Source organism: Phytophthora ramorum (genome assembly GCF_020800215.1).
Source record: "Phytophthora ramorum isolate Pr-102 chromosome Unknown Phyram_PR-102_s0008, whole genome shotgun sequence".
NCBI classification, from domain to species: Eukaryota; Oomycota; class Peronosporomycetes; order Peronosporales; family Peronosporaceae; genus Phytophthora; species Phytophthora ramorum.
The window spans coordinates 1,515,477-1,532,053 of record NW_027150654.1 but is presented as its reverse complement, the minus strand read 5'-3'; the positions used below and the strand labels follow the sequence as shown (position 1 = coordinate 1,532,053).

General features: G+C 50.2%; 1 protein-coding gene across 1 annotated transcript; it reads left to right on the top strand.

Annotated features, from left to right (window-relative positions):
- Window positions 1-3,115: 3,115 nt before the first annotated feature.
- On the top strand, window positions 3,116-5,204 carry KRP23_9456 (uncharacterized protein; the record flags this gene model as incomplete). Its single annotated transcript, XM_067895013.1, has 2 exons — window positions 3,116-4,597; window positions 4,665-5,204. The coding sequence occupies 2 exons, from the start codon at window positions 3,116-3,118 to the stop codon at window positions 5,202-5,204; spliced, it is 2,022 nt and encodes a 673-aa protein (XP_067742635.1).
- Between the last annotated feature and the right edge of the window lie 11,373 nt (window positions 5,205-16,577).

The window sequence follows — 16,577 nt, the reverse complement described above, 5'->3', positions numbered from 1 at the left end:
ATATTCATTTCGGAGTAGTTTCTCCGGAAAAGTCGCACCAAAAAAAAGTTGAAACCACCACGGACCCTTCCCGTGGTTGGCTCTCACTACAATATTCCGACAACGTTCGATGGAGCCCTGCAGCGCCAAGAAGTATCAAGGTCCCAGCAAACTATCGACATGGAGAAGCACGAGAAAGCGTGCCGCAAGAATGTACCAGTCAAAGGGACCCGGAGAGTCAAATTTCGCTTTGTAGACAACTTGATTTTCGTCACTCTTGCGCTGCTCGTGGTCGGTTTACTGGCGTGCGGCTTCACGATAGAAATTCGCATCCTGTCTCGTAATCCCGTATCGTTGCTGTTTGGTGACAACTCGCGTTGCTCCCCTAGTGTGGTGAATTTAAGCAACGTCATGTATCATTCCGATCACGAATACTACATCAAGTTGAAAGACGCCACTCCACTTCACCCGCCGGTGTTTCAGGGAGATCATACAGCCCTTTGTCAGAACAGAATCCACCTGAAGCGTCAGCAGCGCACGTTCAGCAAATGTTTGCCCATTTCTGGGCGAAAGGACCCGATATTTTGCAGTGGCGCTGATCGAATGGACATTTTAAAGCAGAATTCGTCAGGAACTGTTTGCCACGCCAGTGTCCTCCACATGCTTCTAGTGGAGGTGTACGAAGAGCTCCAAGCCTTAGGCAAATCTCCTGTTATTGTCTACGGTTCACTGTTGGGTGCTGTGCGTAACAAAGGCATGATCCCGTTTACAGAGGATGCCGATATCGGGTACAGCGGCAGAATTCGCGTTGCTGATGATTTGCAGCGATTGCTTTGGCAAAAAGGATATCACCTCTTTTTCCAGGATATTTTGCGCGTGTGTGTGGCGCCTACACATCCTCTAGCCTCCAAGCTGTACGATCCGAGTCTGTCGATACCCACCATGTCATCCATTCCGTACCTTGACCTAGTACATCATGAGCCGTCAAAAGCGCTCCGGCGAATGGAACCTTCAAGAGATGAAAGAGTCAACGGCAGTCATACGATACCTGACAATAAGATGGTGCCCTTCTCGCAGGTCACAATCAATGATCAGCAGTTTGATACGGTGCATGACCCAGAGTACTTCTTGGAACGCATGTATGGTGGTGACTACATGACACCAAAGCCAAGAAGAAGCAATGTGGTTGACACATTTCCGGGGGTGGCGCGGCAAAAGAGGCAAGAACTGACTCAAAAGCAAACGAACAACAGTTTCTCGGGGCAGACTCTGGACGAATAATTCCAACGACGATACACGCTGTTTTCTTGCCTGGGACTTGGTTTTATCACTCCTAGCGCAATACTCAGCAGCGATTTACGAAATCGAATTTTGTCTGCGAGTTGAATTCACAAGCAAACAATTTTTTTACTCTTACCTCGTCGCCATAGGTACATATCCACAGAGCGGTTGTACCTTTTCGTATAATACAGAGTTGTCGCTGTTGTTTCTTTTTTTCTGTGATGGGTATTGCAAAAGCCACCGAAAAGTACGTAGAAGACGATAATTGGAGTTCCTGAAGTTCCTCAGTAGCATATGCGGCGGACTGACGTAGCAACGAGCCTCGTTAAAATGTTGAACAATCAGGGACTTGCTCGCTGCAGCTATTACACTCAAACTTGTTGCTGCAAATTTCCCCCCTCGAGCCGTCGGTGAGTGATCATACATTTGTTTACTGCTCGTCTTCTGTTGGTGTACAATCTGTGACTATACGTGTGCTCCCAGAGCTAACCTCGTGATTTGGGAAATGATTGAGCTCATCCGGCCTCAGCGTTAAGATAACCAGTGCCAACCGACTAATTGCATAGTAACAACCTGCGAATTTCAACGAAGAGTCGATAAGGATTATCGACAACAAGGAAACAAGGAATTATTATACTGCAAACGGATTATCTGGGGCCAGCTCGAGAATATTCACAGGTCGACCATCTGTCAAAGCCCGCAACCGACAAGTTTCAGAAGTTGTTTTGACACTTTCCAACTGGTTTTCCGTTGTGGACTTTTGCGATCCAGCTAGCGGAGCGCAGTTTGGTTTTGGCAAAGCCAAAGTAACGAGTACGAATGGGAACTACCATCATATCACGTCAAATTGCCCACCGCATAGGTGACGCATACTTTACTTGCTTGCAAGTCGAAGTTTGCGATCTTGCCAGGCTTGGGGGTGATTGGCTTTCCCTACACGAGTGACACCTGTGCGTCCAAACAGAAACAAGAACTTCTCTTTTGCTATTTCTCGCTCAGTCCGCGATTGCTGGACATCCATCTCAAGCCAGATTTGCCTCTGCCCATTTGCCCTTGCAGTACTACCGGTACGTACATGATGTACAAGGAGCTACGTAAACTTAATCAGTTCACTCGAGTTGAAGTTGCAGACAGCCGCTAAGCAAATCCGCAACTTTATCGCTGAGTCTTGGCTTTGTCCTGGTCCAGGACTCCTGGACAATTCGCGAGGCGTATTTTACGCATTTTACAACGCTCGACATGCTGCTTGGTGCTGTTGGGGGACAGCGCCATCAAAAGTTGGTATGATTAACTCCCTATAATCGGAACACATTTCCCGTCCATCGACCGCCTACCAAAGCTGCTGCAAGAAAGAAAAGCAACGAGTGGACACGCGCGATCACGCATTGAAGTGGGAAAGCATCAACCGTAAACTGTGGGCTTCTGCCTGGTGTGCTTCAGATTCGATACCTAATCTCTGCGGGAGTTACCTTAACTTACGACGACAACCAAGGCAAATACATTCCACTAATGACCACAGGTTGTCCGTGCGCATTGTAGATGAATCCTCGTGCCTAGGATTTCAAGTATAACATATGAGTCGGGTTCATTAGGACGTCTACTGCACCCACTCAGTATCACGCGTCTTGTTTCACGTGAGTCAACTGATCCGTCATGACAACTTCAACTTGGCTGGGCATAAATCCAGCCCAAAGCGAGGGAAAGAACGACGAAGTGAGCAAAACCAAGCAAAGCTTCAACCACGAAAGCCATCAAAGACGCGTGGATGATGTACAAGAAGCAGTGCTAGGTCGCCACAAGTGATCTCTTACATGTTATGTCATTTCCGAATTTGCTTTCGACTGCATCAACAGCAATGAAGGTGCAAGGTACGCTTGCTTTCGTTGCAAGCGTCCTCGCTACTGCCGCCTCCGGCAATGCAGCCGCACCCTGGGAGCAGTACATCCAATCGCCGGCCTCCAGAGACATTGAGCCCGTCAGCATCTACAGATCCTCGGGCAGCGTCAACGTCTCCGATTTGACTGCCTCGCTGTCTGGCAACGGATCCACCGTCACGTACGACTTCGGTCAGCAAGTGACCGGCTTCATCACGCTACAGTTCGGCTCGGGCACCACGAGTAACTCGCAGCTTGGAGTTGCTTTCTCCGAGAACGCCGAGTACATCGGCATTGAGTCCGATCTGTCCACTGACATGGCCATCATCGACGGCACCATCTACGCACCAGCGGAGCCCGACTCAAGCTACACGTTCGGCCGTGAGTTTGCCCGAGGCAGCTACCGCTATCTGACGTTGTCCACGAGCTCTTCCGATGCGGTCGAGATCACGGGGGTGTCCACCCACTTCACAGCGGCTCCGGCCACAGACGACGACAAGTTGCGCGAGTATTCCGGCTACTTCTACAGCGACGATGACCTGCTCAACCGCATCTGGTACGCTGGTGCGTACACTGTGCAGATTTGCACGATCGCTTCGAACGAGTCGCGTGCCAATCCGCCGACAATCACCGAGTATGGTTGGTTCAACAACGCCACGATCCAGAATGTGACGACGGGTGCCGAGGTGTACGTTGACGGTGCCAAGCGTGACCGCACCCCGTGGCCGGGCGATTTCGGAGTGTCCACTTTGTCCAAGGTTGTTACGCTGAACAGCGACAACCTTTTATCCGTTCGCCACGCTATCAACTCGTTGTACGCCATCCAGAACACGACCAACGGCCAGTTCGCCTATGCCGGCACTCCAATTGCACCGCGCGTTCAACTTGCTGGTGTAAACTCGGATACGTACCACATCTGGACGCTTATTGCGCTGGCTGACTACACGACCCTCGCCGCCGACCCAGAGTTCGCGAAGAATCTCTGGGACCAAGCGCTTTTCGGCTTCGCATTTATCTTAGACAAGGTTGACTCGGCTGACACATTACTGAACGTCACGGCGACCAATGATTGGGGTCGCGTCGGTCAAGGAGCTAAGAACATCGCCGCCAACTCCCTGCTGTACCACGCGTTGGTCAGCTACGCTGAGTTAGCCCCGCAACTTGGTTTGGATGCTCCCTCCTACAACGGCACGACGTTTGATGAGATCGCCAGTGCCGTCAAGACGTCTGTGAACTCCAACTTGTGGGATGAAGCTGTCGGACTCTTCCGTGACAACACCACTGCTGCAGGTGCTGCGCTCCACCCTCAGGATGGCAATTCACTTGCGGTTCGTTACAACCTCACCCAGTCGTCGGAGCAGGCCGCCACCGTATCGGAGAACCTCGCCACGCGCTGGAACGAGTACGGCGCCGTGTCACCCGAAGGTCTCGGCTCGATCTCGCCGTTCATCACGAGTGTGGAGGTCGAGGCTCACCTGCGAGCCACCCCCGGCAACAGCCTCACTTGCTCTGGAAATCATCCGTCGCCAGTGGGGCTACATGCTCAACACCTTCAGCAACTCCACCACCATCGAGGCTTATTACGAGACGGGTGAGCTCATGTACCCGTTCTACGGTCTCGAGCTGGGTGGCTACATCTCGCACGCGCACGCCTGGTCCACGGGTCCGACGGCGTCTCTGACGCTGCACGTCGGTGGTCTGAGCCCCGTAACTGACGCCGGCAAGACGTGGGAGTTCGTCCCGCACGCCGCTGGAGCTGACATCGGAGAACTGCACACTGGTTACACGCTGGCGACGGGCGACTTCTCCGTGGAGTGGACGACCAAGAACGAGGACAGCTTCTTCCTGGCCAATCTCGAGACGCCGCAAAACACGACGGGGTCTATTTCAGTGCCTACGTTCGGCAAGTCGCTGGACGCGATCGCCATCTCCATCAACGGCAACACGGTATGGACGAACGGTACGCCATCGTGGAATGGTTTTGGCGAGGCTAGCGGCTCGGACGACTTCGTGACCGTGTCCGAGGTCCCGTTCGGGGGATGGTTCTCCATCGTCGCCAAGGACGCGTAAGGATTTGGTGATATTTTGCGGTAAGATATAATATCCACGCTTTTCCAACCGAGACTAGTCTGTGTGAAAATCTCAGACTGTCGAATGCATCAATGAGAACGGATTATTCCGTATTTTGTCCAATCAATTGGGCTTGATAAAAATTCCAACCAATCCGACCATTTTTAGTTGGAATATCTTGAGAATATTTTCTATTCAATACAAAACATTTTCATATCAGCGCATATCCTAAAAAATATCCCGAGGTTTCCGACCGAGGTGACAGGTAGTTGGGAAACAGCAGTTTGCGGATCAGGAGTCATGTCCATCGCGTCGTTGGCTCCAGCCAGCAGCAAGAATGAGTGACGGCGATAAATTCCTTTAAAGCATTTCTGGAGGCTGAGGGCATGACACTGGATAAAGCTCGCGAGCTAATCGGTGTGACAATACTGGTAAGGTACTTAGAATTATGTTAGACAAGTGCAGTGGCGCACCTCGTTTTCGGCACCAGTACCTCTCGATAACATGCCAAATAGAATTATGACGCCCAGGAATTGCGCAACTGAGTTGCCCATCTCCATTGTCGAATTAACCTCAACGCCCCCTCCCCCCTCGAGAAGGGATGACACGCCGTGGCTGCCCCACTTCAAATCTTGGCGCGCCACTCAAATACAAATGCTCGCTTTAACTTTAACCTTAACCTGCAATAGTGCGTCGTCCATCTGCGTACGACACCTTAACCCTCGCTGAAAAAACGCATTTTGTGTGAGAAAGCTGAGGCTGAGCCAACCTGGTCTCAAATCGCCCTCGCTAACTGGGCCACCCTGCACTTGCAAGCACCTGTCAAATGCTCTACCGTTCAAGGAATCCTCAAACGCAAGAGACCCTACGACGATGTCCCAGAAGCTAACCACGCCCGCAAGTGCCACTGCTCCTCTCCTCTACGTGCTACACACAATCGGCTCATGCAGAAGATCGACGAGTACAAGGCATGGCACGCCAACGCCACCATGGCCGGAGAAAATGTGATCGGGGTAGCTCAACGTGATGGTGTACAGCTATCCAACGGCACTGTACCTAGCCGTGGGTGGCTGTATCGCTTTCAAAAGTGCTCTGGTCTGTGGTTTTCGCAGCGTCACGGCGAGGGTGGCTCACTGGACGAGCAAGTAGTGAGCGAAGGCAAGAAGGGACTTTAGGATGCTGTCGTCAAGAACCATCCTCGTGACGTTTACAAAATGGATGAAACGTCATTTTTTTCTATCGGAGAGAGCCTAAGGGTTCGCTGACGGTAGACAAACGGAGAAGGGGGAGAAGCAGAGCAAGGAGCGAATCACAGTGTGCATGGCTACTAACGCTGATGGAATCGACCAGCTCCCTCTTCACTTCATCGGGAAGGCCAAGATGCCGCGGCCGTTGAAGGATCGAGATGTGTTCGCCGACTGGCGCTACCTACATAAACACTGCCAAAGCCTGGATGAACACCACCCGGTTTGTGAATGGCTGGAACAGCTCAACGAGCGTATGCGGTCGCAGCAACGGCACGTGCTGCTCCTAATTGACAACGTTTCGTCTCATAACGATGATCCAGTCGAGCTGTCAAACGTGGTGATTCGTAAGCTACCGCTTAATACCACAGCAGCGCTGCAGCCCATGGATCAAGGCATCATCAGAGCCTTATGGACCACTACCAGACAAAGAAGCAAGAGGCAATGCTCGACATGGTACACCATAAGCGCCTGTTGACATCTACAAAGCTATAAAGTGATATTCGGAAGGATGGAGCAATGCATCAACGTGGACTATTAGAAACTGTTGATTCCACACAGGTATAGTGTCAAAGATGGATCTTCGCTTTGTATTCAATTAGGCTAATAAATATCAGCACTGCAATCCCTTCGGTCTTCCCGCAGCTTATCGAGTTTGCACCTTTAATATGGTCCGCCCTGCCGAAAACGAGGTGCACCACTACATGCCTATTTCTTAGCTAGATCGACAGACAGGCTCGCTCGACGAATACGTGCCTTGCCTACGTTGGCAATGTCAGCTTTCGGGTACATGCTGGGTACAACGCAGACCGACCAGTGGGTAGCCCGGGTCCTGTGTGGGTGGGGCCCAAAAGAAGGAGCCCGCCCTCCTTCTCTCCACGCGCTTGACCCCTCCCCCCCCCATTCGTTACCGTTTCCGAGCTCTGCAAGCGCTGCTGTTCGCGAACACCATCGGGTTCGCTGATTCAGCCCTCAATATGGATGAAACGGTGACGGAGTGCTTAGCAGTGACGCTAGTAATGCACTACCCTGACGTTCTGCTGCTCGTGGAGAGTAGCGCACTTGCCGTCAGGATGCGCGAGGCCATGGCGGCGCGGGCAATCGGAGAAGCAGAGGTTTTGGCCTGGAGCGCCACCATTCGGTTTGCCTCCATCCCCCCCCCCCCCCTTGAGTCTTCTAGTTCTCATGAATGCAGCCCTGATTCCTCCGCGGTGCTACAGTTCGTTAAGCGCCAGTCCGAGCAGATTGAAGTACTCATCCTACAGAACAAACGACTAGAAGATCAGCAGTTAGCAGTTACGCACGCAGTTACATATCCAGTCATCAGCTAGCGACCTTGTGTCATTCAACTAGCAGCCGCGCCGACAGCCCAGCATGTCCAACAAACCGTACGCTCGAAGAAGAAGGGCTCGCAGTCATTGTCGGCAGTCTGGTATGCGTGGTTTACGGCCGAGCCGCGTGTATACGTCTCGCGATCTGTGAAAAGACAATGCTGTACGAGTTTAGACACGCCGTAGGATACATGGTGCTGTTCTTACCGATGGGGTTCGCGCTAAATGAAGCGTCTACTGCGTTTAAAAGCGAGGCGCTCAACGTTGGGCAACAGGCAGAACAAAACACGCTCGCCTTCTTGAAAGAAAATGGGTCGTCAGCGCTTGCAGCTGCGCATTGAAGGCCCTACGCAAACTCCACAACGCCGGAAACTCGATGCTTTCATCGCCCAACTTCACGAGTACATTACCAACGGGGTCATAGTTGAACCAACTCCTGCTTTTGCGCTTCCTGCGTTCAATCGCCTGCAGCCAAATCTATAGCCTGCATACAATAACGCATAATAATACCAAACATAGTTAAATGAAGACGATGGCCAGATTCGAACCGGCCCGCGGCAAAAGCTGCTCCCCCACCCGAAGGCACCGCCACGGAGTAAGCACAAGGTACTCCTGCACCACAAGCAGCAACAGGGCGACAAGCATCAAAGAAAATAGTACACACGCGGCTAGAGTAGGTGACACACACACAGTCTCGTTCAGAAGCCTTGCCCGGGTCCACGTCCTTGCGCTTGGCTTGCCACCTTGATTCCTTGATCGATACGCGGGTCCTTGGTCTCGGCGCGACGTTGTCGGACATCTGCTGCCGGCGTTGGAGGCACACGGGCTCCACGGTCGATTCTTGTCTTGCTGGGGAGGCTCCAAATGCTGAATGCCAGCAGAGCACGTGGCAAGTGATTGGTGGTTGTACAGTGTCACTAAAGGAGGCTGAATGTCACAAAACTGATTTTGGTTGTTTACCGGTAGTGGTTAGAACTGGTCAGACTCTGTTGGAATTTTGACGGTATCGGGGAAATATTGTTTGCAAACATTTTCATAAAATGGTCCCGATACGTGTTTTAATATTTTTAGCAGAGGTTCTCACCACGAGATGGGACGGTACCTCTGAACCGTGGAGGTATCTCCGCACCTAATTGAATCAATCTAACTTTGGCAGTATCGTTGCCAACAATCTGCACCTTTGATGGTAGTATATATCAACGACATTGCTATAGCAGTAACAAGGCTGCAAGCATCGGTTGCCTTGGGGCTGGTAGCGTCAAATGATCCAGAAAATAGAAACTTTGCCCTGATTTAGTGAGACTCGAGGTAATATTTAGAGCAATTAACTTGGGCAAGTAGGCTAACCTCATTTGGCAAAACGAGCGTTGATATTATCGCCTACTTACAAGTAGCAGATAAAGCCCTAGTCCAAGTGCTGGGATACATTCTGAGCTACCACCTTGCGTACATCTGATTGGCTAAATGATTCTGGTACAGTATGCCATGTTTTTAATTCCGCATTCTGGGAACCCGACGAAGATTTTCTTAGGACTTTCTGGTGAGACTTTATTTGTGCACGACAACGCACCTGCACACACAGCCAAGTTGTCTGCTGGATGCCTTCGCGAATTGAAGTCCATCTCATTGAACCAACCCCACAATGCCCGGATCTGAACCCGATAGAAATGTGTGGTTCCTTATGAAATATAAACTAAGCCGTTCTCCCGCAACCACGCTCGATGGTCTGAAAGCGAAACTTCGGCATATTTGGGCTAACCTCGATGACAATGTGATAAGGAAGTGCGATCTCTCTATGCTCAAACGATTGTAAGCTGTCCGTCGAAGTAGAGGAGGCTACACAAGGTATTGATCGGGTTGACTATTAGTATTCATGGTGAACGGGAGTCGCGCTAAACGCATTCTACTGGCTGGATGGTAGCCAGCATCGCATAGCTGCCAAAAGAGAGAAGTACAACTGAAACAGAAACCTCTTTAAAGTTTTAAATGGAGTTGTTAACAAGTACAAGAGGAAGTTCAAATCTCCATCTATGATCTGGGTAGTACTGGCAGAGAGCTCCCTGCCACCAATTAGTGCGATGATGACAAGAGGCTGAAGGGTAAGGCTGTCCAGGACGAAGTCCGAAGACGAGCTCACTTCCTCTTTTGCCTCAGAATACCGAGCACGGTTTAGTGAATATGTAAATAGGAATAAAGGAGAAATAAACTGTATTAAGCTTCATACAAAATGTTCATTTCAATATTTCAAGTATGATGAACAAGACCAACACTGGAAACCTGACTGTGCTGAAGTTCATCGGGGTTCAAGGTGATTTCGCGTCGTGGAGGGATCGAGCGCTGGTTCACCTGCGGGCGAAGAGCAGCCAATGATTGGTGACGGAACTCCAAGCCAAGAGTGTTGAGTACATGGAGTTCATGAGTGAACTCTAGCACCGTGGGGGCCGTCTGTTCGGAAAGGCTACCGAACAGACGATCCCGGGGATGGGTTTTGACGCACCGCGCGAGACATATTAAATAGAGTATATTGGTTATTACACTGTAAGTCAAGTTTCGAGTGTAGTCTACGGTACTGCGATCATATGATTGGTAAAGGAGCCAACAGGAGATTGGCTCCTGCCTCCTCTTTGATCGAGGCAAATATCTGTGCGATGAGGAATGGAAACAGGTCAGGAAGCGAGGACGGTTGTCCTCACTTCCGCTTTTGCTTCGGACTGAGCACGTCTGTAAGGTAGCAATAGGATAGCGGTATAACTCTCAATAAAGTTAATTGAGAAAGCAAAAGAGGTTTATTCACTTTAACATTTCAAGTAAGGGCACAAGTGATCATGGCCAACAACTCGACAAGCGGCTCGTTTGACAGGCTCGTCTTCCCAAAGGACACCAACCAGTTTGGGGTGTGGAAGGATCTGATCGTCGGTCACCTGCGACAGAAAAGTGCAGCGATGCGCCGCGAGGCCATCGTCAAGGGCCTAGCCGAGCCAGCTTTTGGGTTCGAGGATTTGCTGCGAACCAACTGCGAGATCCCTCGTCCGATGGACGACGGCGATGAAGAGGCACAGAGAGCGTACAGGTTCCAGCAAGTGACGCTTGGCGATCAAGATGCGTATATTCGGGCCCTGCTGAGTCAGACTCTGCCCCGTTCGTACCTGGAGTCGCTGCGCTCGTCGTTCAACGACAATACGCGTCGCATGGCAGCGACTGGGTACAGTGTACGGGGATTCTAACGCCCAAGGAATGGCCAAGTTACTTGCAAGATTCGATGCCGCCCTGGCTATGGACTTCAAGTCTGTGGGCGAGCTCATCTTGTGCGTCAAGGAGGCGCGTAATCGGATCAACCGTCAGTCGCGGGACGCACTGAATGGCGTCACCATGATACCAAATCAGTACGCGGCAATGAAGGTTCTGTCGCTGTTCCCAAGCCAATACTGGGGAAACCATGTGGAGTACAGCAGCGGGACGTTTCACCTGGACAGGGTGGAGTCGTTGTGCGCAACGTGTTCATGGAAAAGAGCCGCAGCCAAATTGAGGCGATGCAGTCTACGGCTATGCCCGCAAATCATTCGAGGGCTAGCCAGCATCTGGGCAAGCGCAAGGCGCGGAACACTGACCGCAGGAATGAAGATTGCTTCTACTGTGATGGCAACTACAACAAGGACGGTCTCTTCCACATGAAGCGCGACTGTCCCAAGATGTTGGAAGACCGCAGCCTCGGTTTGATGCGCGCAAACATCTACGTGAAGGGTACGCATGTGGTTGTCCCGTCCAGGACCGTGGGAGTTGCCCATGCCAGAGGAACGAAAAAGGGCGCAAAGACGAAGGCCAGGACGGTCCGTGCGGAGATTCCCGTGGACGTGGCGCTACTGCAGCCAATCAGCAAGCCCAAGCGCGTCGCGGCTGCTCTAGCCAAGCAGGCAGAGCCAGGCCCAAGTCGCAGCGACACGCTGACGCCGGAACAAGCCAAGGCGGACGAGGATGCGCTGATGCTGTCCCCCCCCCCCCCCCCCCCCCAACCCCTGGATCGCCGGTGGTGTCGGATACGCCGCTGAGTGACGACGACGACGTCGACGAGTGTGCGACGGGCCACCTTCTGGCCTTTGCTGGAAAAGTGACGGAAGCTTCCAGCAGCATCGCAGAAGCCTCTGCGAACATCGAAAAGACGGTAAGAGTTTTGTACCCTGAGCTGATGGAAAGAGATATGGCTGACGTGGCGTGTTCTGATTGGGTGTTAGACTCAGGGTGCGGCTACGGTTTAACCGCTGACGCGTCGCTGTTTGTGCGCAAACAGCCCAGCCAAGAGTTTAGGTTTACGTTCGTAGAAGGCAGTAAACTAAGCAATACACATGTTGGCTCTGTTCTACTCTATTTATTGGGTCCTGGTGGTATTAAACCGTTCCGTTTTGATAACATAGCACTAGTATCGAAAGCCAAAGTTAATATATTGAGTGAGTATTGGCTAAAGAAGACAAGTTATCAAATTGTAGAGAGTACTAGAGGTGGGTACAAATTCGTCCTCTGGAAACACGAGCTGGCTTTTGTAGCTATTGCTGACAATGAAGCCTACTGCTCTGCTGTAAAAGCAAGGCCTATTATGCCCCTTAGGTTGGCAGGGCACACTCAGGTCAAAGCAGCCTTCATGGAGTGACATGTAAAATTAGGACACCTAAACAGAGATAAGTTAATTGAGGTGATGAGTGGTAACCTGACACCAGGTCTACTAGCTTTAGTAGGGTGGCACTCACGAAGATACCATTCTTCTGCCACACATACACAGAAATGAAAATGCGCAGGATGAGCTACAGGAATATGGTTGGCACTAGAGACAACCAGCCCATTAGTACTATTCATATGGATACTAATGGACCCATGAAGACACTGGGAGTGTACGGTGCAGTAGGTTCTATCAGATACTTTCTCAGTATCACTGATGATCAGACATCATGGCGTTGAACATATGTACGTCGGAAGAAAACGGAGGTACAGATAAAAGTAAAAGAGTTATTGACACAACTAGAAAGAGAGGAAAAGTTTACTATAAGGCGCATCAGATCAGATGGCGGCACGGAATTTGTAAATTCAGCGCTAAAAACATTCTGCACAGGAAAAGAAATAACGTTTCAGACCTCTAATCCATATAGTCCACAAGAAAATGGAGCGGCAGAGAGAGACCGTCAATCTAAGATGGGAAAAGTACGCTGTGCCCTCCGGGATGCAAACGTGGCAGCCAAATGGTAGCCAGAGGCGCTCAAATATATGACCTACGTGCAAAACTGCACCCCCATGAGTCGCCTAAAGAGCAGGACACCGTATGAATTAGTAAAAGGGGCACACCCGAACATAAAGACACTCCAGGTATGGGGTTGCGTGTGCTTTGCCTACGTGCCTGCAGCTGTCCGAAAGGACAAGAAGCTGGCAGCGCGAGCAATCAAGTGCAGATTTCTCGGTATCTCTGAAGATACCAAAGGGTTTAGGCTGCTGGATATACATAACAACAAGTTCATGGTTGCTAGATCAGTAGCGTTTGACACGGAAAACTGCTCAAACATAATTGCACGGTCGTTTGGAAAAGAACCGGAGAAACTGACACCGGATGAGCTTATAGACGTTGACTCTCTGGAAAAAGCACCAACCAGCGAGGTAGTAGCACAAGATGCATCGAGTGCAACACCAAATCCAGCAGAATTGCTTGGAGTAGTGGGGTTCAAACGCAAAGCAAAGGAGCTAACTGGAGCAGTGGGAGTCCAGGGTGGACCACGGAGAAAAAATGGGCTTCGTGAGGTGATACAAACCCGGCCATAGTGGACCCGGAAAATTCCGACAAGATACTCGGACTATCAGTGTTTTCAAACACATATCGATAAAGAGATTGCGGTGGACCAAATTGGAAACAGCCAAAAAATCTGAAAGAAGCTCTTATGGGTACTTACAGAAAACAGTGGCGACAAGCACTGGATTTAGAATATCAGTCGCTACTCGAGAACAGAACGTGGAAGCTAACTTGCTTACCACCTAGTCAAAAGGCACTACCGTGTCATTGGGTTCTTGCTGTAAAGTATAATGCGGACGGGACTATAGAACGGTTTAAAGCGCGATTAGTCGCACAAGGGAATCATCAAGAATATGGTGTGAATTGTGATGATGTATACGCACCTGTGGCCCGTTTTGAGTTACTACGGCTCGTCTTAGCCATTGGGACCATATTGAATTGCCACATTCACCAAATGGATGTTAACACGGCATTCCCTAATGGGTCTATGGAAGGAGACCAGAAGGTGTATATGCATCAACCTCCAGGATACAAATTAGCGGGTCATGAAAGACTGGTCTGTGAGCTCAAAAAGAGCATCTATGGGTTAAAGCAAGCCCCTAAGATCTGGTATGGAGTCCTTCACAGATTTTTCACCGGTCTTGGTTTTGTCGTCCGATGCAACAAAGAGTATTGCATCTATGTTCAAAAAGTGGGAGATCATTGGATAATCGTGGTTGTCTATGTTGATGACCTTACGATCATGTCTCGTGATATGGGACTAATCAATAAGCTAAAAAGGGATCTCTCGGCGAGATTCAAGATGAAAGATCTAGGAGACATCCATTATATCTTAAAGATGGAGGTCCGAAGAAACCGAAAGCAAAAGACTATGACAATCTCACAGCACAAGTACGTAGAGGAGCTACTGAGAAAGTTCAATGTGGGAAAGAGTGCACCGGTTTCAACACCACAGAGCAAAAGTGTCGAGCTAGAGCCAGAGACAGAGATGTCAGCTCAACAAATAGCAGCCCAGAAATTTGACTATCGAGGGCTTGTCGGGTCACTACAGTATCTGGTTAGAGGACTAGACCAGATATTGCGAACGCAGTCAGAGAACTGAGCAAGTTTTTGCCTTGCTACAATGAGACGCACTGGGAGGCGGCTAGGCGTGTACTCAAATACTTGAAAGGGACGTCGACGTACGGTCTCCTTCTTGATGGGAAATCGAGAGCGGTGACGTATGAAGTGTACACAGACGCAAACTTCGCGTGTCAACCCAAAGAATGTAAGTCGGTTACTGGGTATGTGATCACGATGGCCGGGACCAGTATATCATGGTGTAGCACCAAACAGGCATCAGTATCTCTTTCGACTGCTGAGGCAGAACTCATTGCACTAAGCGAAGGCTCAAAGGAAAGCGAGTGGTTATGGTACCTGCTGAGAGAATGGGACTTCCTCAGGAACAATCAGTACAAGTATGGTGTGATAGCAAGTCAGCCATCAGCACGGTAAAGAATGCAGGCAACCATAAAGCAATAAAACACATTCAAATAAGATACTTGTTTACACGGGATCTCGTAGAAGAGGGAAGGCTAGATATACACTGCTATCGAACGGATGATATGGCAGCAGATATTCTAACAAAGGCTCTACCAACTATTCAGTTCACAAAGTTGAGAAAACTAATAGGGGTCAAAGACCTAAAGACATCAAACGACACTTAGTGGGAGTGTTGAGCCCAGACTGCGTACATGGAGTTCATGAGTGAACTCTAGCACCGTGGGGGCCGTCTGTTCGGAAAGGCTACCGAACAGACGATCCCGGGGATGGGTTTTGACGCACCGCGCGAGACGTATTAAATAGAGTATATTGGTTATTACACTGTAAGTCAAGTTTCGAGTGTAGTCTACGGTACTGCGATCATATGATTGGTAAAGGAGCCAACAGGAGATTGGCTCCTGCCTCCTCTTTGATCGAGGCAAATATCTGTGCGATGAGGAATGGAAACAGGTCAGGAAGCGAGGACGGTTGTCCTCACTTCCGCTTTTGCTTCGGACTGAGCACGTCTGTAAGGTAGCAATAGGATAGCGGTATAACTCTCAATAAAGTTAATTGAGAAAGCAAAAGAGGTTTATTCACTTTAACAAAGAGGATGAAGACGGCAGTCCGTTACGAAGACTTGCTGACTACCAAATGATGATGGCACCGAGAGGGAGAAGAGGGACTACGATTCGCAACTGGTTTTCGTGGATGATCAGGATTCCTACCTCAAGGATTTGCTGAGCCTGACCAGGCCCTTGTCGTACAAACTGAACGAGAACATGCATCAGCCTGTGCACGTGATTTGGAACGACATCGAAACACGGTTCGGTATTAGAACCGTATCGGGTGTATTATCCTCGTGCAAGAGTTTGAAGAAGTGGTGAATGCTGACTTCAAGAGCGTGATCCACCTCTTTGCACGTAAAATATCAGGTCAATCGCACCAGCAGCGAGGCGCTAAAGACGGGCGTGATCTCGTCCAGTTTGCTGATGCCCAAGGTGCTGGGTATCATCGGTGGGGCCAAGAAATCGACTTCGCACCTTCGAAATTTACTCCTGACCGTGTGGAAGCCAAGCTCTGTGCAATCTTTGAGTGCTAGAGCAAGGGCGAGATCATGGCCCTTGGCAATACAAGGCCGGTCATCCATGCGCAAGCCGGCTTTGGCAAGCTGAAGCGACAGCCTTGGGAAAAGAAAGGCTTCGTCTGCGCAAGATTTTCACCATAATCTTGGTGCCATGAAATGCCACTATTGTGCGGGTGTGCACAACAAGATGAACAACATTGGGTCTCAAAAACAGTACGACTGCCCAAAATTTGCGGAAGATCAAGCGTCTGGGGCGCACCGTCGCAACATCTCGATTTCTACAAGTTGTTCCAAGACTACCACCGAGTAATATCGGTAGAGCTAGCTGGCGAACTAAGCCATCACTTCAATGGTTTACAGCGGTCATTACCCAGGGTCTCAGCCAAATTAAAGTGGGGGAAAATTGGTCTGTACAAGCAAGTCACA